This window comes from Oncorhynchus clarkii, chromosome 28 (assembly GCF_045791955.1).
Source record: "Oncorhynchus clarkii lewisi isolate Uvic-CL-2024 chromosome 28, UVic_Ocla_1.0, whole genome shotgun sequence".
Lineage (NCBI taxonomy): Eukaryota > Metazoa > Chordata > Actinopteri > Salmoniformes > Salmonidae > Oncorhynchus > Oncorhynchus clarkii.
In genome coordinates, this window is record NC_092174.1 from 25,967,421 (window position 1) to 25,990,979 (window position 23,559).

At 40.9% G+C, this 23,559-nt stretch overlaps 1 protein-coding gene across 1 annotated transcript; it reads left to right on the forward strand.

Moving 5' to 3' along the window:
• Window positions 1-370: 370 nt before the first annotated feature.
• On the forward strand, window positions 371-13,868 carry LOC139387520 (proteasome subunit alpha type-7-like). The gene is made up of 7 exons (XM_071133803.1): window positions 371-573; window positions 10,849-10,975; window positions 11,053-11,177; window positions 12,502-12,624; window positions 12,885-13,004; window positions 13,299-13,361; window positions 13,452-13,868. The coding sequence occupies exons 1-7, from the start codon at window positions 472-474 to the stop codon at window positions 13,542-13,544; spliced, it is 753 nt and encodes a 250-aa protein (XP_070989904.1). The 5' UTR covers window positions 371-471; the 3' UTR covers window positions 13,545-13,868.
• Window positions 13,869-23,559: the final 9,691 nt, after the last annotated feature.

Consider the following 23,559-nt stretch of genomic DNA (forward strand, 5'->3'; position numbering starts at 1 on the left):
TAACATATTTATCTTCGTGAGATATTAAAAAATAAATTGAAGTAATAACTGAAATATAGAAATAATACCAACATGTATCATTGTTTAGTGGGGTGCAATTAAGACATAAAAACAAAACAATATGTTCAACCCCTTTCTAGTAGTGGAATAATCCAAACTCAACCCCAGGGGATTGGAAAATACAATGCTCCGGAAAGAAACCAAACAGCGCTGGAAACGTCTGTATCAACCCCTTACAATGGTTCCGAACCACACTTATGAAATATTTTCGAGTTATGGGGAGTGAAATAAAAAGTTTCACTTGGATAACTTTGAAATGGTGGGTATTTTCTTAGGGAAATGCTCAAAATTGAACTCGTCCGAGTTCACGCGCATGCGCTCTGTGAGTGTACACACAAAAACTGACTAGAAAACATTCACTAGCTGAGTAGCTACACACATTTCACTGCATTTGTTTCTAGCAACAACATAATGGCAGCGAGATATGACAGGGCGATCACTGTGTTTTCTCCTGACGGTCACCTTTTTCAGGTGGAATATGCGCAAGAGGCTGTGAAGAAAGGCTCCACCGCTGTAAGTTTATGAAGCTGATAAGCAGCTGTTAGCTATGTCATTTAGCTGACTAGATCACTTTTAGTGACTTGGATGAAGGAGAAAATTGATGGTTTCCACTAGTAACTACAGCCACAAAGTCAAAATTGGCTACATTACAAAAATGCGTAAAAACAAAAGTGCTTTTTAACCATAATTTAAGGTTAGCTGTGTGGGTGAGGTTAGTTAGGTTTCAAATCAGATTGGGGGGGGGGGGCAGGGGTGGGCAAACTTTGCTCGAGGGCCACGTCGGGACTTTGAAATTCAAAGGAGGGACAGTAATATCTAACAATCAGTGGCGATTTTAGCATGGAAATCTTTGTGGGGCCCAAAAAGGAAGGGGGTGCATGCCAGCAAAGCCACTACACAACAATAATAAAACAATAATAAAATAATAAAACAAACAATACATTAATTGCACTTTAACGGTGACAAACGGTGCCCACAAACTGTTAAGGCCTTCATAAAGCTGTCCCAACACCTTACCACTGCTACACCTGGCTATCAGCAGAGGCTTATCTGGCAGTGGAACAGTTAATTCAGCCTCATTTACTGCCTTTAAAAAAATCATGGCTGATATGGCTGACTTCCTTAAACAAATGTGCTTTCTAATGTAAATTGAGATGTACAAACTATGGCATAAGGGGACAACAAGCGGATAAGAGGCAATCTGTAATTTCGATTGAGACATTAATGAGCGAGCTAGGATGGAGGTAGTCTAACTATTTGTTTAGCACTTTTGAAATGTACAGCAACAGAATTCAGAACATGGGCTGTTCTTAGTGTTCTCCCTGTACACCAAGTCAGCGTATGATAAATAAAGGGGGCTTGTAAATTAGGGATGCATGATATATCGGTATCGGACGATATTAGCTAAAAATGGCGACATCGGCCGATGTCTAGTTTAATGCTGATGTGCAAAACTGATGTCAAAGCTGACGTGCATACCTATATAACGTAGGTACATGATGTAATGACGCCACGTAAAATGTTGCGTGAGACTTGCAACACAGCATTCCTAGTCTACAATGTCTGCTGTGTGAATCGAGCAGTCAACAAGTCGAGCAGTCATTTGAAAGAGGAAGAACATTTCAGCAAGACAACTCAAAGGCGAAATCCATTAACGCCAAGATAATGGAATTCATCGCCCTTGACAATCAACCGTTCTCTATTGTGGGTGATGTTGGCTTTCACCGAATGGTCGTGCACCGGTACACACTAAGTATGCACTATTTTTCAGATGTTGCCCTACCGGAGTTACACATTAATAGCGTCACTGCTATTAGTTTCACGACTGACATTTGGACTAGCAATATCAGCCCCGTGAGTGAACATGCTGAGTCTGACAACACAGTTGTTCATCAAGGATTTCGTACTGACGAAAGTCGTCTTGCATGCTCATGAATGTGGCTGTCATACCGCTGCTTCCATTTCAATGGCATTTGAGCACATGTTTGAAACTTGGAAACATGAACATGCTAGCTCTATTCGAACAACTGACTCAAGCAACTGCGCCAACTGCGCCGTCAGCAGATGTGATACCCTCTGCCATGGCATTGAAACGCCTGCTCAACAAAACTGCCCGACACAGGCTGTGAATAAGCGATTCGGTGGCATTCTCTCTTTACTGTGTCGCCACTATGCTCGATTCTATGTACAATGACCACTACTTCGATGCAGACAAGAAACAGGGTTTACTTAAAATGTTCCATAAGCAGCTAAACAAGATGGAAATGAACACAGTGACCGCACCGAAGAAGAGGCCACGGACATACAGAGCTGAAACGTCACTGCTTGACGTATGATGAAATCAAATTTTGTTAGCCACATGCAACACCTTACAGTGAAATGTTTACTTATGAGCCCCTAACCAACAATGCAGTTATAAAATATAAGAAATAAAGGTAACAAGTAATTTAAAGAGCAGCAGTAAAATAACAATAGCGAGAATATATACAGGGGGGTACCGGTACAGAGTCAATGTGCGAGGGCACTGATGAGTGAGGTGAGTATGCATAGATGAGAGCGTAGCAGCGGTGTAAAAGAGGGGAGGGGTGGCAATGCAAATAGTCAGGGTAGCCATTTTGATTACACGTTAAGGAGTCTTATGGCTTGGAGGTAGAAGCTGTTCAGAAGCGACTTGGCACAGCGTGATAGCAGAGAGGACAGTCTATGACTAGGGTGGCTGGAGTCTTTGACAATTTTTAGGGCCTTCCTCTGACACCGCCTGGTATAGAGGTCATGGATGGCAGGAAGCGTGGCCCCAGTGATGTACTGGGCCGTAGGCACTACCCTCTAGTGCCTTTTCAGTTGGAGGCCGAGCAGTGGCCATACCAGGCAGTGATGCAACCAATGGTGCAGCTGTAAAACCTTTTTGAGGTTCTGCAGACCCATGCCAAATCTTTTAAGTCTCCTGAAGGGGAATGGGTTTTTCCATGCCCTTTTCATGGCTGTCTTGTTGTGCTTGGACCATGTTAGTTTGTTGGTGATGTGGACACCAAGGAACTTGAAGCTCTCAACCTGCTATACTACAGCCCCGTCGATGAGAATGGGGGTGTGCTCAGTTCTCTTTTTTTTGTTGTCCACAATCATCTCCTTTGTCTTGAACATGTTGAGGGAGAGGTTGTTGTCCTGGCACCACACAGCCAGGTCTCTGACCTCCTCCCTATAGACTGTCATCATTGTTGGTGATCAGGCCCATCACTGTTGTGTCATCGGCAAACTCAATGATGGTGTTGGAGTCTTCCCTGGCCGTGCAGTCATGAGTGAACAGGGAGTACACAGGGACTGAGCACACATCCCTGAGGGGTCCCTGTGTTAGGATCAGCGCTGCGGATGTGTTGTTACTTACCCTAACCACCTGGGGGCGGCCCATCAGGAAGTCCAGGATCCAGTTGCAGAGGGAGGTGTTTAGTCACAGGTTCCTTAGCTTATTGATGAGCTTTGATGGCACTATGGTGTTGACCGCTGAGCTGTAGTCAATGAATAGCATTCTCACATAAGTGTTCCTTTTATCCAGGTGGGAAAGAGCAGTGTGGAGTGCAATAGAGATGGCATCATCTGTGGATCTGTTAGGGCGGTATGAAAATTGGAGTGGTTCTTTGGTTTCTGGGATAATGGTGTTGATGTGAGCCATGACCAGCCTTTCAAAGCTCTTCATGGCTACGGATGTGAGTGCTACTGGTCTGTAGTCATTTAGGCAGGTTACCTTCGCTTTCTTGGGCACAGGAACTATGGTGGTCTGCTTCAAACATGTTGGTATTAGACTCGGACAGGCAGAGGCTGAAATTGTCAGTGAAGACGCTTGCCAGTTGGTCAGCGTATGCTCACAGTACACGTCCTGGTAATCCGTCTGGCCCTGCAGCCTTGTGAATGTTGACATGTTTAACTTCTTGGTGACAGGTGGCAGTATTTTCACGTCCTGATGAAATGCATGCCCAAATTCAACTGCCTGCTACTCATCCCCAGAAGATGAGATGCATATTATTAGTAGATTTGGATAGAAAACACTCTGAAGTTTCTAAAACTGAATCATATCTGAGTGTAACAGAACTTATTTAGCGGGCAACCCCGAGGACAAACCATTCAGATTTTTTTTTTTTTAGGTCACTCTCTTTTCAATGGGGTTTCATTGGGAATCCAGATTTCTAAGGGGCCTTTCTTGCAGTTCCTATTGCTTCCATTATATGTCAAGTCTTTAGAAATTGGTTGAGGTTATTCCTTTGTGTAATGAAGTACGGCCATCTTGAACGAGGGTCACTTAAAGTGTACTGTTAGATAGAGGCTGCGTGACCAGAAAGCTAGCTACAGTTTGTTTTCTTCCTGTATTGAACACCGTCTTCAATTTGATTGATTATTTACGTTAAAAAATACCTAAAGTTGTATTACAAAAGTAGTTTGAAATGTTTTGGCAAAGTTTACAGGTAATTTTTGAGATATTTTGTTGGGCACCTGAGGGAGTATTTTTGTATTTTTTGTAGTATTTTGTAAATTGGAAACAGTGTTTTTCTGGTTCAAACGCGCCAAGTAAATGGACATTTTGGATATATATGGATGGAATTAATCGAACAAAAGGACCATTTGTGATGTTTATGGGACATATTGGAGTGCCAACAAAAGAAGCTCGTCAAAGGTAAGGCATGAATTATATTTTTATTTCTGCGTTTTGTCGCGCCTGCAGGATTTAAATATGGTTTCGCTCTTTGTTTTCGGAGGTGCTATCCTCAGATAATAGCATTGTTTTTTTTTTGCCGAAAAGCCTTTTTGAAATCTGACATGTTGGCTGGATTCACAACAAGTGTAGCTTTAATTTGCTATCTTGCATGTGATTTAATGAAAGTTTGATTTTTATAGTAATTTATTTGAATTTGGCGCTCTGCATTTTCCTTGGCTTTTGGCCACATATCCCAGAGAGGTTAAAGGCATCTGCCGGTGTAGTACAACTCGATCTTAGTCCTGTATTGATGTTTTGCCTGTTTGCTGGTTTGTCGGAGGACATAGCGGGATTTCTTATAAGCTTCCAGGTTAGAGTCCCGCTCCTTGAAGCGGCAGCTCTAGCCTTTAGCTCATTGCGGATGTTGCTTGTTGTCCATTGCTTCTGGTTGGGGTATGTACGTACAGTCACTGTGGGGACGACGTCATCGATGCACTTATTGAGGAAGCCAATGACTGATGTGGTGTACTCCTCAATGCTATCGGAAACCCGGAACATATTCCAGTCTGTGCTAGCAAACAGTCCTGTAGCTTAGCATCTGCTTCATCTGACCACTTTTTTTTATTGATCGAGTCACTGGTGCTTGCTGCTTTTATTTTTGCTTGTAAGCAGGAATCGGGTGGATAGAATTATGGTCAGATTTGCCAAATGGAGGGCGAGCTTTGTTTGCGTCTCTGTGTGTGGAGCAAAGGTGGTCAAGGTTTTTCTTTTATTTGCCCCCCTCTGGTTGCTCATTTAACATGGTGATAGCATGCTGATAACATGCTGATTAAAGTTTCCCTGCATTAAAGTCCTCGGCCACTAGGAGCGCAGCTTCTGGGTGAGAGTTTTCCTGTTTTGCTTATGGTGGAATACAGTTCATTGAGTGTGGTCTTAGTGCCAGCCTCAGTCTGTGGTGGTATGTAGACTGCTTTGAAAAATACAGATAGTGTGGTCTACAGTTTATCACGAGACACACTACCTCAGGTGACCAAAACCTCGAGACTTCCTTAGATATCGTGCACCAGTTGTTATTTACAAAAATACATAGTCTGCCGCCCCTTGTCTTACCAGACGCCACTGTTCTATCCTGCCAGCTGTATGTCAAGGCCATCAGACTGCTAAACGGCAATCACTAACTCCGAGAGGCTGCTGCCTACATTGAGACCAATCACTGGCCACTTTAATAAATGGCTCACTAGTCAGTTTATACAATGCACTCTAAAAAATGCCCCTTTAATTATGTTTACATATCTTACAGTATATACATGTGATATGAGTAATGTATTTTATACCATCTATTGCACCTTGCCTATGCCGCTCGGCCATCGCTCATCTATGTACTTACATTTACATATTCTCATTCACCCCTTTAGATTTGTGTATTAGGTAGTTGTTAGGGAATTGTTAGTGCAATAATATCGGCCCTGGAAGCACAAGCATTTCGCTGCACTTGCATTAACATCTGTGACAAATAAAATTTGATTTGATAATGTCAACGTTCAGCCACAACTCTGTGAAGCATAAGCTATTACAATTTTGAATGTCCTGTTGGTAGTTTAATCTTCCGCGTAGGTCATCGATTGCACTTTGCTAACAGAAATGGAAGGCAGTGGGGGTTCATTCGATCACCTACAATTTCTCGGAAGGCAGCCCGCCCCTTTTTCTCCACCTTCTCTTCACACAAATGACGGGGATTTGGGCCTGTTCCTGTGAAAGCAATATGTCATTCACGTTGGACTCGTTAAAGGAGGGAAAAAGGATTCTGCCAGTTCGTGGTGAGTAATCGCAATTCTGATGTCCAGAAGTTATTTTCAGTCATAAGACGGTAGCAGCAACAGTATGTACAAAAATAAGTTACAAAAAAAACCAAATTGTCAGCCTTCTTCTCTGGCGCCATCTTATTGATAATGAAACTAATGAACAACGAAACAGCACAGTAAGTGAAAGAAATTGATATTGTTTTACTGCTAATGGTGACATATGTAAATGCCAACAAAATAACTTTTTGTGTGTAACCTTTTTTATTTAACTAGGCATGTCAGTTAAGAACAAATGATTATTTACAATGATGGCCAATTGTGCACCACCCTATGGGCTTCCCAATCACGGCCGGATGTGATACAGCCTAGATTTGAACCAGGGACTGTAGGGACGCCTCTTGTGCTAGCGTGCGGTGCCTTAGACCGCTGTGTCCGTGTTAACTATTTAACTGTACTAGAATGCTTAAAAGACCACAAATGTTTTTTTTTATATTGGTTATCTGTATCTTTATAGGGTTTTTTGGCAAGGAAAATATTGGCTATCGGTGTCGGCCAAAAATGTTATATCGGTACATCACTAATAAAAATAAGAATTTGTACTTAACTGACTTGCCTAGTTAAACAAAGCTAAAAAGAAAAAATATGAAAAAAGACTAAAATAAATATATAAACCGACAATGAAAGCTCTTACAATATTCAATCATTACTCTAAAACAGGTTATAGGCTACATGTGCACCACCAAGTCAGAACAGTAGGTGAAATTAAGAGGGGTAAATAGACCAAATGTATTAGGGTGAGGCACATGGGCTACTAACATGTTACACTTACACAACATACACTTATGTATACTGTAGCTAAGAAAGTAATACTATCTCCCTGGCATATTACATAATTTATGCAGCAACATGCAACCCATTTTTGGACTCCCCTTGCTGTGCTCACTTGAACAGGAAGGTGGCGTGGCAGTCCTTCGTGAGCAAAGTCGGGCATTCTCTGGATTTATGGTGCTTTCAAAACAACTGGGAACTCTGGGGAGGAAAATAAACCAAGGTCGAATCATGATGTCGTAGCTCTAGAAAGAGGCCGGATTTACAATTCCGAGTTGGACTTATGTATTTTCCCTTTCGGCAGCTTGTTTATTCCTGACTTCCCAGTTGTCTTAACTTGACTTCAGTGAGTTCTTCGCAGTTCCGAGTTAAGTTGTTTTGAGCGCTGCACAAATCATGCTTCATTGACCACATGGCCAAAGTTGAATCTTTATAATTTTAAATTTGGAAAAGAGCCCCTTAATCCCAGATTTGGGACCACACAGCCACCACTGAATAGCAGGCTAGTGATTGCTTTGCAATGCTTGCAGTTAGCCACTGTCACTGATTCTTTCCAAACCACTCATTGTTGAATTTGCGATTTCCAACTTGTAATGTTTACGTTTAATGGCTGATGAGCACCGATACATCTTATCTATAATTTCTCTTCATTATTTATCTTTATATGACAAGGATTTAAAAGGATTTGCCAGTAGATTGACGACTTGATTCATGGTGATGACTGCTAGCTAAGATCTTAGTATGATCAGTCCAATCAAATCTGCTGTACATATAACGGGATTTGACGTCATTTTATCTGTGGCCAATGTCTTTCAGCCGCCTTGGATGGGCACTTCTAATGTAACTCTATGGCAGCACCCAAGGGGTTAGAATTTTCCCCATGAGTGACAGAACTCTGAGCCAATCACGGCACAACGTTCCGTATTTTCTGCTGGCTTGGCCCACCACCAACGAAGGCACCGAGCTAGGCTAAAACACCTGCATTTTGGAGCTGCCTTACTCAACAAAAAAGAGACTGTTTGTATGCAGCTTTATAATAATATATACATTTTTTTTTTTTCATAGTTTGCAAACTGTGATGCGTATTGATGCCAAAATAACAGGCTCTGACCCACATGCCCTGAATGACGGGTTGCCACTGCTAACAATACACAGCAATACAAACATCTAAAAGTAAAATAATGGAATTTTAGAAATATTAGGATGCGCAATGTCGGAGTAATACAACTTATTTATATATATATACATACATACATACATACATACACACATACATACACACATATATATATATATATATATATATATATATATATATATATATATATATATACATACATACACACATACACACATACACACACACATACACACATACACACATACACACACAAAGAGAGTACCAGTCAAAAGTTTGGACACCTACTCATTCAAGTCTTTTTTTTATTTGTACTATTTTCGACATTGTAGAATAATAGTGAAGATACCAAAACTATGAAATAACACATGGAATAATGTTGTAACCAAAATATATTTGAGATTCTTCAAAGTAGCCACCCTTTGCCTTGACACTTTTCATTCTCTCAACCAGCTTCATGAGGTAGTCACCTGGAATGCATTTCAAGTAATAGGTGTTCCTTGTTTCATTTGTGTAATTTTTTTCCTTAATGCATTTGAGCTAATTAGTTGTTTTGACAAGTTAAGGGTGGTATACAGAAGATAGCCTTATTTGGTAAAATACCAAGTCTATATTATGGCAAGAAAAGCTCAAATAAGAAAAGAGCTACGACAGTCTATCATTACTTTAAGATATGTCAGTCAATCTGGAAAATTTAAGAATTTGAAAGTTTCTTCAAGCGCTATGATGAAACTGGCTCTAATAAGGACCGCCACAGGAAAGGAAGACCCAGAGTTACCTCTGCTGCAGAGGATAAGGTAAGCATCTGCACCTCAGATTGCAGCCCAAATAAATGCTTCAGAGTTCAAGTAACAGACACATCTCAACATCAAATGTTCAGAGGAGACTCATTTAATCAGGCCTTCATTTTTGAATTGCTGCTAAGAAACCGCTACTAAAAAAACACTACTGAAGGACACCAATAAGGTGAGACTTGCTTGGGCCAAGATACACAAGCAATTGTCATTAACCCGGTGGAAATCTGTCCTTTGGTCTGATGAGTCCAGATTTTGGGGTTCAAAATTTTGGTTCCAACTGCCATGTCTTTGTGAAACGCAGAGTAGGAGATCTCTGCATGTGTGGTTCCCACGGTGAAGCATGGAGGAGGTGGTGTGATGGTGTGGGGATGCTTTGCTGGTGAGACTGTCGGTGACTTTATTTAGAATTCAAGGCACACTTAACCAGCATGGCTACCACAGCATTCTACAGCGATATGCCATCCCATCTGTTTTGAGCTTAGTGGGACTATCATTCAGTTTTCAATAGGACAATGATCCAACACACCTCCAGATGTGTAAGGGCTATTTGACTAAGGAGAGCGATGTAGTGCTACATCAGATGACCTGGCCTCCACAATCATCTGACCTTAACCCAATTGAGATGGTTTTGGAGGAGTTGGACCGCAGAGTGAAGGAAAACCAGCCAATGAGTGCTCAGCTTATCAGTTCCCCGGGGTGAAATGAGCACTGCATACAGTAGAAGTGTGGTGCTCAAAATACTTCCTATTCCAATTCACTCTCTTCAACCGGACAAACCGTGCCCACTTCAAAAGTTTGCGTCTCGTTTTTTGGCAACAAATTAGTCGTTATCTCTTACCTGTGGGTTTTACTGCACTGGCTACAAATGATGGAAAACAACTACACCGCTCACTTGACTACCACTACCAAATGCACAGGAGAACAGGCCTTGCCGTTTTTCACAGGAATTTGTTTTTCTTCATGGATGTACATAGTAGCTCACCAGCGCCAACACTTGGTTTGGAATTAAATTGCATGCTAGCATGGCTAGTAGCTAACGTTAGCCAGCTGGAACTAGTACCGGGTCTCCATATGATGTTGAGAAATAGTGCATTGTGGGTAGTTATCTGGAAATAAGTTAATAAATATGTAAAACGCTAAAACCACTGTTTGTAGTTATAGGTAGTGAGATCGTGACTACAACTAAGTCTTTGACACACTGTTACTTTGAGTAAAAACTCATGCTTCCTACCCTTAAAGAAGAGATGGTCAAAATGGGTGGGGTTTATGACTCTGGCTGTGGTAACTAGTGACTTCCCAAATTGATAGCTATAGCTAGCTAACTCAGTTAACTAGCTAGTAGTTGCTAGTAAATTATCATATTCTATTATTTAATGCTGTTATCTGAAATATTTTTACTTGCATAATTTGTGTGATTACTAAGCTAGCAAGTTAACTGTTACTTAGCTAGTTAGATTTGCTAACTGTCACAGTGCATGTGCTGTTTGTTTAAATAGATAGCTGACTGTTTCATTTCCCCATTCATTCCTCTAACATTAGGTGGGCATCAGGGGCAAAGACATTGTTGTCCTTGGCGTTGAGAAGAAGTCAGTGGCCAAGCTGCAGGAGGAAAGAACAGTCCGCAAAATATGCACCCTAGACGACCATGTCTGCATGGCATTTGCAGGTACCTATAAACTTCATTAATATACTTGAAATTGAAATCTACTGGAAGCTTTGGTTTTATTTAACCAGCTCTGTCAGGCCTGACAGCAGATGCCCGCATCGTGATCAACAGAGCTCGTGTGGAGTGCCAGAGTCACCGGCTCACTGTGGAGGACCCAGTGACCGTGGAGTACATCACACGACACATCGCCACCCTGAAACAGGTAGGATAGCCTACATCACCATACTTAAACCGGTAGTCTCCGTTCCTCGAACTAAGAACAAACAGCCCCTAACGGCTTGGCATGGAGTACCACAGAATGAGTCATAATACATACATCTAGAGGTCAAACAAGGAATGGTTCCAATCGCTTTTTCACCATAAAACGTTCGCCATAGAGAATTTTAGGAACACTTTAAATTAGGGCTGTGTTTCATGTAGGTTTATCCTGGTGTGACATTTTGATAACCATGTAAGTGTATTTACGACAGTGAATTTTAGCCATATATTCGCCTGTATTTACCCCCCCCCCCCCCCCCGTTAACGTGGCTATCATGAAGAACTACAAATGCCTTGATGATCTGGATGAGACTGCCGAATCGAGGCAAAAATTAATCCAGGGATTATTACCAATTAGGCAGGTAGCCTAGTGGTTAGAGCGTTGGAACAGTAACCGAAAGGTTGCAAGATCGAATCCCCGAGCTGACTATGTAAAAATCTGTCGTTCTGCCCCTTAACTGAGTTAAATAGATGTAAAATAAAAAATTTAGTAATATCTAAATTGGCTACGTTTCTTTAGATGGACAATTCTGTCAACTGTCTTGTGCAAGTTTTAAATTGACACAACCTTTTTAGCAAAGGTGTCATCTAGTGATGATGTACATGAGCCTGCAGCGATTTGTAGTCTTACATGAGTTCTACTTTGATGCTAAAAAGCATTTTCAAATCTGAGAGTAAATAGAGCTGAATATCTTTAAGTCACCTTGTCTGAGCGAGATTTACATAGTTATCAAAACTCAAACCAGGGTAAGCCTACATGAAACACAGCCCTTATTTTAATAAGTATTTCTAAAATTCTCTGGGGAAGCATTTATGGTGGACAAACGATTGGAACCGTTTCCCTTTTTACTGCTAGGTTTTATAGGTATTATAACACCTCCACTATTGCCATCCATGAGACACAGACATCACTCAACAATTGGACAGACTTCACTTAAACAGAAAGTCACAGCCCTCCGTAAGTCTTTCTCTCAAGATAGCACCCCCCCAACCCAAAGAAAGCCATGTATGTGTGCCAGGAAACAGTAGCTTGTGTGGGACTTGTATTTTGATTTGGTGAAGCAAGGAGGAAGTGAAAAATACCTTTGTGGCTATTTTTTCCAATTACTAACATCATAAAAACAATTGTGACATGACTTTAGATTTTCGGTGATGAGTTAATACTCAACAATCGTATCTAAGAGTGAGTTCATATGATGCTTGACTGAATGGTCTTTTGAAGGTCCGTTTTGTGTTCGTAACCGGTTTTTGATATTTTAATTCTCTAGCGCTACACTCAGAGCAATGGACGCAGACCGTTTGGCATCTCTGCCTTGATCGTGGGTTTTGACTGTGATGGGACCCCCAGGCTCTATCAGACTGACCCCTCTGGAACTTACCACGCATGGAAGGTCAGCCAATCCACAAAGATTCCTTACCTTTCTCCACAGCCAAATATGTTAAACTTTCTTCACAGCTATAGTGTCTATAACTAGTGTGCCTGAAGTGTATCATTGCAAAAATGTGATCATTTAGTATCCTAAATGTTCAGGTCTGTTTTTTAAATCCACATTAGTAGGAGAAAATATTTTCCTGTTGATGTGTATTTAAAATGTTTTACTTTTGTTTAAAAATGCTGAGCTACGGATTTGTTTCCTATGCCTTTGTTCAGGCAAATGCGATTGGCCGTAGTGCTAAGACGGTGAGGGAGTTCCTGGAGAAGAACTACACAGATGAAGCCATCGCCACTGACAATGAGTCGATAAAGCTGGCCATCAAAGCCTTGCTTGAGGTGAGGTCAAATGCTCTCTTTTATAGTGGTAAATACCAAACTGACCCCTAATCCCTACTTCTTAGCCACTTCTTGATCTGAGGCAATTGAATTGGTCTATTCACTATGGCAAAAATGCCACCTAGCCAATTAGAGGGCAAGATAGAGCTATACAATTAGCATATCATTTATACCTACAAGAATTCTGGATATTCCAAACATTTAGGGGATAGGGACAATTTGCAATTCAGCATAGGTTTGCACCTGATCCGTCATGCATATTTTTATGCGTACACCTTTGAACTATGTCTACAGGTGGTTCAGTCTGGTGGGAAGAACATTGAACTTGCTGTAATTAGAAGAAACCAGCCACTGAAGGTAAGGGTCTTGGTCTCATGTCCTAGTATTTACAGCTTTGCAAATATATTTGTCTATGGGCTAATTGCTGTATTTTTTAACTCCATGTAGTTATTGGAGTCCAAAGAAATTGAGACTCTGGTGACTGAGATAGAGAAAGAGAAGGAAGATGAGGCAGAGAAGAAAAAACAGAAGAAGTCATAATAAAACTCTGGCTTTCATTTAGCACTTGCTTAAAGGCAGCATATTTGGTCTGCTAACATCAAAATGTGTTTACAAGCCCCAAAACAGCTTTCATGTCACACGCTAAGGGCAGAATCTTAACTTGATGTATGTTGAATTAGTCACATCTCACATTGCCACCAATGCATTGTTTATGTGGAAATCTAAGTCAAATGTATGGATCTCAAGTTAGGATTCAGACCTACAATGAGGTCTCCCCTCTGCCCACTTAATGTATGTTGTTGAACTTCTTTGAAGTGAATGTTATTGGATCAAAATGCTTAATAAAGTCAACTTGTTCATGTACCATCTCTGTTTTTATTCACAAGATGCCCTATTACTTTCTGACTTCTATTGCATTATGATGTCAGTGTTATTTTCTTTAGATTCATTGTTGTTTTTGTGAGGTGCTGGTGCTAAAATAATCATTTTCTGCAGGCAGAAACCGAGCACCTTATCACAGAAAAAAATATAACTAATATATATATCACAAACATACAAGTTTGGGGTCACTTAAATATCCTTGTTTTTTTTTTGTCCCATTTTTAAAAGAACATCATTGATCAGAAATACAGTGTAGACATTGTAAATTACTATTGTAGCTGGAAACGGCAGATAAAAAAAAAAACATATATTTTTATATGGAATATCTACATAGGTGTACAGAGGCCCATTATCAGCAACCATCACTCCTGTGTTCCAATGGTACGTTGTGTTAGCTAATCCAAGTTTATCATTTTAGAAGGCTAATTGATCATTAGAAAACCATTTTTATATTATGTTATAGAAGCAATAAAACGGGCCTTTAGACTAGTTGAGGATCTGGAGCATCAGCATTTGTGCACTTACAGGCTCAAAATGGCCAGAAACCAAGAACTTTCTTCTGAAACTCGTCAGTCTATTTTTGTTCTGATAAATGAAGGCTATTCCATGCAAGAAATTGCCAAGAAACTGAAGATCTCGTACAACGCTGTGGACTACTCCCTTCACAGAACAGTGCAAACAGGCTCTAACCAGAATAGAAAGAGTTGGAGGCCCCGGTGCACAACTGAGCTAGAGGACAAGTACATTAGTGTCTAGTTTGAGAAAGACGCCTCAAGTCCTCAACTTCCAGCTTCATTAAATAGTACCCGCAAAACACCAGTCTCAACGTCAGCAGTGAAGCGGGATGCTGGCTTTCTAGGCAGAGTTTTAATTTTGGATTGGAGATGCATAATATGAGTCTGGAAGGATAGTTTACAGTCTAGCCAGACACCTAGGGATTTGTAGTTGTCCACATATTCTAAGTCAGAACTGCCCAGAGTAGTGATGCTAGTCTGGCGGGCGGGCGCGGGCAATGATAGGTTAAAAAGCATGCATTTAGTTTTACTAGCGTTTTAAGAGCAGTTGGAGGCCACAGAAGGAGTGTTGTATGGCATTGAAGCTTGTTTGTTAACAGTGTCCAAAGAAGGGACAGATGTATACAGAATGGTGTCGTCTGCGTAGAGGTGGTTCAGGGAACCACCCGCAGCAAGTACTACACTTCTCCCTCAGTCATTTAAAGTAACTGTCCAGTGAAAATCTCACCTTTTCAAGTTAATATTCTGTTAACTCATACCCAAATAATGTTGACTTGTTATACTCATATTGTCCAAATCATAAATTGAAGAACCCCCCCCCCCCCCCCACACACACACACACCTCAATCAGACTAACTGAGCTGGCCAATCATCAGTCTTCTCACTTTTTTTAACCATCATTTCACTCATAATGTAATTCTAGGTAATATTTCATAGAAATCTGGAAACACTGGACAGTTACATAACATTTTTGCATTGGACCAATCAAAGGTTCTTTTGGTGGTCCAAGATATGCCTCTTCCTTCCCTTTATTTCACCCTAAATTTGCTGATCAAGAAACGGCTGCTCTGAATTTTTAAAGACACAATTATGGCCGGTGGTGTGGTAGGCCTGCTTAATGGAATTCTGGCCTCAGACCCCAGTGTTAAACTTCACTGACTTCAATCTGGAACCCTTTGAAAAGTGCTGCCGAGTTCTGCTGAAAAGCCCCGGGGTTCCTTGTGACTCTCACCAAAGACGTTATGGTGAATGGTAAAGTCCTTAATTTAGTCAACTCTCCCAGCCAGGATTTCCTGAGTGGGTGCCTTGACTGCCCTGGTAAGAGTAACCACAATTTGTCTGCAAATTGTCTCGTTTGTGGGGGTTATAAATGGATGGGAATTAAGTTAATTTCAGGAGTATCCTCTTATAGCCATAATATATATGTATAGGGTTTAAATGTCACGTTTATCAAACTCATTTCTTAAACGTTCATTTTGTATTTCAATGAGTTGTATATTGAAGCTCTGTCAGAAGCTCTTGTAAAATGATTATGCTGACGGAGACACAAGACGACCAAACGTATAACAAAATATTTTTAAAAAATGTAATGCTTGTGGTAGTGATTTTAAAGTGAAGCCAAATTATATGGGAGCATCAAAATAAGCTACTAATGTAACTTTCTCCAAGTTCACTCAGGTTAATCTTCTTAGACAGAGGTTATCTGCACTGAACAAAAATATAAACCCAACATACACTTAGGTTGGAGTCATTTAAACTCGTTTTTCAACCACTCCACAAATGTCTGGTTAACAAACTATAGTTTTGGCAAGTCTGTTACGACATCTACTTTGTGCATGACACAAGTCATTTTTCAAACAATTGTTTACAGACAGATTATTTCACTTATAATTAACTGTATCACAATTCCAGTGGGTCAGAAGTTTACAAGTGTGAACACTATGGGACCATGCAGCCGTCATACCGCTCAGGAAGGATACGCGTTCTGTCTCCTAGAGATGAATGTACTTTGGTGCGAAAAGTGCAAATCAATCCCAGAACAACAGCGAAGGACCTTGTGAAGATGCTGGAGGAGACAGTATCTATATCCACAGTAAAACGAGTCCTATATCGACATAACCTGAAAGTCTGCTCAGCAAGGATGAAGCCACTGCTCCAAAACCTCCATAAAAAAGCCAGACTACGGTTTGCAACTGCACGTTGGGACAAAGATCGTACTTTTTGGAGAAATTACCTCTGGTCTGATGAATCAAAAATATAACTGTTTGGCCATAACGACCATTGTTATGTTTGGAGGAAAAATGGGGATGCTTGTAGCCGAAGAACACCATCACAACCGTGAAGCACGGGGGTGGCAACATCATGTTGTGGTGGTGCTTTGCTGCAGGAGGGACTGGTGCACTTCACAAAATAGATGGCATCATGAGGATGTAAAATTATGTGGATATATTGAAGCAACATCTCAAGACATCAGTCAGGAAGTTAAAGCTTGGTCGCAAATGGGTCTTTCAAATGGACAATGACCCCAAGCATACTTCCAAAGTTGTGGCAAAATGGCTTAAGGACAACAAAGTCAAGGTATTGGAGTGGCCATCACAAAGCCCTGACCTCAATCCTATAGAACATTTCTGGGCAGAACTGAAAAAGCATGTGAAAGCAAGGAGGCCTACAAACCTGACTCAGTCACACCAGCTCTGTCAGGAGGAATGGGCCAAAATTCACCCAACTTATTGTGGGAAGCTTGTGGAAGGCTACCCGAAACGTTTGACCGAAGTTAAACAATTTAAAGGTAATGCTACTAAATACTAATTGAGTGTATGTAAACGTCTGACCCACTGGGAATGTGGTAAAAGGAATAAAAGCTGAAATAAATAATTTTCTCTACTATTAAATTTCTGACATTTCACATTCTTAAAATAAAGTGGTGATCCTATCTGACCTAAAACAGGGAATATTTACTTGGATTAAATGTCAGGAATTGTGAGAAACTGATTTCAAATGTATTTTGCTAAGGTGTATGTAAACTTCTGACTTCAACTATACACCAATATGTTACTGAGTTACAGATCATTTAAGGAAATCAGTCAATTGAAATACATACATTAGGCCCTAATGCGTCATCTATGGATTTCACATAACTGGGAATACAGATATGTATCGGTTGGAAACAACAACAAAAAAATAGGTAAGGGCTTTTGCTTGCCCTTAATCCCACCACCACCATGGGACACTGTTGAAAACATTGACATCAGCAAACTGGTTGCCCACATAACGCCATACACACTGTTTGCCATGTGCCCGTTACCGAAACCGGGATTCATCTGTAAAGAGCACACTTCTCCAGCGTGCCAGTGGCCATCGAAGGTGAGCATTTTCCCACTGAAGTCGGTTACAATGCCTAACTGCATTCAGATCAAGACACTGGTGAGGACGACGAGCACGTAGATGAGCTTCGCTGAGGTGCTTTCTGACAGTTTGTGCAGAAATTCTTTGGATGTACAAACCTACAGCTCAGACGATCCTACAGGTGAAGAAGCCGGATGTGGAGGTCCTGGGCTGATGTGGTTACAGTTGGTCTGTGTTTGTGTGGCCGGTTGCACCTAAAATTACAAGAGGTGGCTTGTGGTAGAGAAATTAACATTCAATTCTCTGGTGGACATTCCTCTATTCAGCATGCCAATTGCAATCTCCCTAAACTTGAGACATCTGTAGCATTGTGTTGTGGACTTTTATTGTCCCCAGCACAAGGTGCACCTGTGAAATGATCATGCTGTTTAATCAGGGATGTACTACTGCTGATAGTTCTGTTTGAACTGCTTATGGGAAGACTTTGGTCATGTTCCCCAGCTCAGACATTGCATGCATCAACCAATGGTTGCGTGACATGTCATTGACTTTGCCCTCGGGCACCAGATTCACCATATGATGTGGTCAGCTGATACTTAAAATACCTATCTAGGCGTTGTAAGATGTGGCATGCTTCAGCAACGCCTGGGCAGAGGAACACACCCTTTGTTTTTCGCTCTTTGTCGTTGCCCATAATCAGAGTGAGCTACTTTGCCTTGGGACAAAGCCCATCTCTCCCATCGCTGGCTGTTCGTCATTAATGCAGAAAGTAATGGCTCCACTAGAGGTCATATACGGAGGAACGAGGCCAGGGGGCACGTGCTCTCCAAGCAGGAATGCACAGTGCCCAAGGCTGTAGACGGAGTGCATTACAGAGTGTGTTCACACACACTAATAATGTACCTCACAAACCAATTGCATACACACAGTAAACAATATAAGATGTATGTGTACACACAAGCATCGCAAACCAATTGCATACACACATTTATTACGCATAGTAAACATTTTAAACTGAACACACTCTCAACCCAGAGTATTTATGCATTAGTCAATAGACTAATGTTACCTGAATATAGAAAACATGATAGAAACAACCTCTAGTATGAGTCTGCTGTACTTTGTATAATAACAAAATCCATGTAGCTTCCTGTCGTGTTGATTTCAATTCACATACAGTGCACATTGCAAGCAGTGCGGGCTGGGGATCTGCATTTTGTCATTCTAATGTGTTACCCTTTGGCTGTATTTCATCCCCTCTTGGGATGTTTAAATTTATCAGTGTGGAATGTCCCCGGGTCTAGATAAGATAACTGCTTCAAGGGCAAAACACACACCCAGAGACACACAACCCTTGGGAGCTAAGGTTATATCAGTCCTCTTGTACGGAGTGCTTCTGTTCATTGGAGCCAGTACCACTTGTCACCAGAAGGGTGCAGTGTTGCATAGAAGCAGTACATTCATAATATCAGTTACACTTTCATCTCACTTTTGTTCTAAAGACTGACAGTATGAGTCTAGTCACCTAGCTGAATCTACTGGCTTCTGACATGTTTTTGTCTCTCTGCGCTTTAACATACAGCCTCAAAGGCTCGAAGAACAACTGAATTCATCGAGAGAAAGGGGCAGAGAGAGAGAGTTGTATTTTCTTAAAACTGTCAGATGAAAAAAAAAACATGGATTATGTCCTGCAGGCATGGCCAAGCTGTCAAAGTGTGTTGGGTCATGAAAGGCTACACTCTCAACACTGTCCCTTTTCTGTTTGTCACTTTTCGACAGATATATACACCATTATCCATGCATAGCCTGTCTGATCCGCTGGCCTTTACTCATTCCCTGCAGGGTTATGGTCATACCACGAAGTAAAGGATGGACAAATTGGCAGTATATATGTAGGCCTTAGACATATGTGTGATCCCCTATTATATCTCTGGGGATGCATTGACTAAAGAATCATATTCACATATTTATCTCACATCACTAATTCATAGGCCTACAGAGTATCTATCTTTGCTTTGTGAACACACCCTCCATCGTTGTCACAACAGTTGCTAACATACACATTGGTGGTAATGGATATAACAAACTTCATTGATAGCCTTGGCATTTGTGAGTGGTGAATGTGTGTTGGAACACTAACAGTTCAGTGTTTACAGACTAAAGGGCTGTTTTACTCTTACCTCGTGTCACCTGACAAGTTTTTTGTCTCACTGGATAAAATCCGAGTACATCCTCTTCTAATTGAAAGAGGATACTATCACATACACAGGAAGAGAGAGGGAGGGACAGAGAGAGCGACAAGGAAAACTAGAGGGAGGTGGTAAGAAATAAAGGGAGAGGAGGGAGATAGAGGCAAGAAGGAGCAGACAGGGCTAAGTAAACAATTCTCATGATGCCACAGGGCAGGAAGTAGTAGCCCGGAGGGTCTTGGCCTCTCATGGCCATGGCAGAAGCCAGTCACACACATCACATAGCATTACACTGGATGGGGTTACAGCAAAATGTCAGCCGACGCATAAGAAGGAACCAACGTCCCATATGATAATTTGATGGCCTTAAGGGGGGTGCAATCTCGCATTCCCACAGTTCCGCTCTTTCCACCCACCCCCTTTTTTATTGTATTTTTGAATCAATTTTTTTCTCTCTTTTTCATTATTTAATGTTTCAATTGTACTATGCACTCTAATAGCCAAGCATACTCATGATTGTAACATGGTAAATGGTTAGTGTATTTCAATGACGAATGAATGTAGTATCCTCTACCACCTGTCCTAACCCACATGAAAAAATACTATAGTGTATACTATGGTAGGAATACTATAGTATTCACTGTAGTGTTTTTGCAGACTTTACTGTAGTATTGACAGTTTACTATAGTTTAAATACTGCAGTAAAAATATAATAGTATATACTATAGTAATTATTGTTGTGTTTTTGTGGACTGTAATATACTGTACTATTTACTGTAGGGTTTCTGGGGACATTACATAAAAGAACAAGTGTTCTATAACCTGTAGGTAGGTAGGACTAGGTTCTGAACGGAGAGCTCAGAGCTTCTGCTCTTTTCTATACACATAGGGAACACAGTATTTGGTCTATACTTGGTATGTAGGTTTCTCATTTACGGGTGGCACAAATTGGGATATGGTGGAAGGAAATGGGCATGGATATGCAAATTAAATGCTGTAGTATTTACTATAGTACATTTTTTTTCAAACTAGTGTTTTTGCAGACATTTCTGTAGTATTTACTATTGTTTTTTTCTTAATACTGTAGTATTTACTATAGTATTCCACAGTATACTACAAAATTCTATACTAAGTACTACACATGATCAAGGGATACTACAGTGTGTTGTACAGTATTCTACAGTATACTACAGAATTCTATAGTAGGTACTGTAGTATTCTATAGTAAACTGTAGTATTTTTTATATGTGCATTCCCAATGGAAATGTTCATGGCTATTGGTAAAGGGTCCTCTGACCTGACTGTTAGATGGCTTGATTCAGGACTTGCTGCCTGCTCTGAATGCTCTCCCTTTGTCTCACTCTCATATTATCACCACCGCAGATTCTGTGTCCTTCTATTACTTGTGGGAGGTATTCTTTCCTTCCCAGTCATGAGGGTTTGTCATACTTAATTAATAAATGGTATAGGACAGTTGAAATACGTAGCTTCATTCTGTCGTTTTGACTGTCACATTGTTTTTGGAGCTCTGTCATTAAGGTACCATATGAAAATGCTTAATATTATGTTGGTCAGTGTGTGTGTGTGCGTGTGCGTGTGTGTGTGTGTGTGTGCGTGTGTGTGCGTACATGTGTGTGTACGTGCAGATATCTGAGTGCCTCTGACAGGGAGGACAGGCCTGAAGGCAGGTCTCTGCCCTTCAGCACCAAAAATGACACATGACTGCATTGACTTTTGTCATCTCCTCCCTGCCCCCGGCCCTACTACAACCTACAGAAAGCCTCAAACAAACACTGAGGCAGACACACACACACACACCACACACACACACACACACACACACACACGCACACACACACACACACACACTGTATACTGCTTAGGTTACATTATCTTTGTCCTCTGGACATGGACCCTCTTTGCTGGATGACATTTGGGCTTGTCCAGTCTGGATGACATTTGGGCTTGTCCAGTCTGGATGACATTTGGGCTTGTCCAGTCTGGATGACATTTGGGCTTGTCCAGTCTGGATGACATTTGGGCTTGTCCAGCACTGCGGTTACCTTTATTTGCCCCGAAGTTAAAGATGTCTGTTTTCAGCATGCTATCGCAAAAAAGAAAAGATTGCAAGAATAAAAAAACATATGACGAGAGAAAGATTTCCAAAAGCACTTTGATCAGAGGCATCAACAGTCGCGCACTAACTTGTTAAGCAGTATGTAAATTTGGTCTGATACTGAAAAAAGTTGCCAGAATGGCATGAATCCATTGTGCTGCGATGATCAAAATAAAAGAGGGCTTCATGTGCTGGAGGGCAAGAAAGTCACAGACATGTAGTTTTTTTTCCCGTTATTTTTTCTCACAAAGAGAGCGGGCTGATGGGAGGCAGAGAGGAGATGGAAGGAGGGAGGTAAATTAAAGATTGAGATCCTTCCAGGCTTTACCCTATCTAAATTATCAGAATAGAGGGAAATGAGATGTATAATTAATATCAGGGTTATATGGCTGGGATGTGATGAAAACATCAGCATTCATTCATTCACTGTCTGATTGGGTGAATTCTCCAATTACAACTAGAACCATATATAAACCATATATAGACGTTTCAAAGCCAAAGGTATAAACTTTGAACTATTGAATAGATTGTGGCAGTACCGCTGGAATGCATTTCGATGAACAATCTAACCTATGGTGCCTTTTTTTATGCAATTGCTTGCTAACTCCATACTCATTCCTCCCTTCCTACCTCTCTCTCTCTCTCTCTCTTTCTCTTTTTCTCTCTGACACTCAGTGAGATGAATAGGCGCTGTCACTGAGACTCTTGTAGCCTGTCAGCTTTTAAACAAACAGTCGCTGAAAGGATCACTTTCACAGGAGAGGCCTGTGAGTCTGTGGTGAGATCATTAGCCAGCCTCTCAGTCACTACCCCTCCACTCATACCTGTCTATGTGGGAAGATGTATTCTACCACTGAAGCCGTATGGTGCAAATGTTACCTCACAAGCAGAATGAGCATATCTCACTCTTGTCCTCAGCAATGTTATCGCAGGAGTCTAGTGAGAGTGCCTTTCATTAGCAGTAATTATCACCAACAAAAATAGCTGATTGAATGATCGTGTTCATTCAGAGTCCATAAGACCTTTTGAACTACACTGTCTACTTATTTACAATGTCTACTTACTTAGGCCTCTGCCTATTCACAGACTATGTGCTGTGTGTAGGGTTAGGAACTCAGTTGGGGTCTCAACTTACTGTTGAGTGTTGGAAAGGTAGCTTTCACAAGGTGCAATTTCATAATTTTGTAGTGCATCAGCAGTTTTCCACTTGTTATGTCAGTCATTGGAAGTCACTCAATTAGCCCATGTCAGCAAAACAATTTTTGATTACTATGTAATGTAGTCTAGCCATCCACATTAAAAAAACACTACAGTTTACTATAGAATACTACAGTACTTACTATAGAATTCTGTCATATACTGTAGAATACTGTACTACACACTGTAGTATCCCTCGATCATGTGTAGTACTTACTATAAAATGTTGTAGAATACTATAGTAAATACTACAGTATACTACAGACACAAACACTACAGTAAATACTACAGTAATGTCCGCAAATACACTA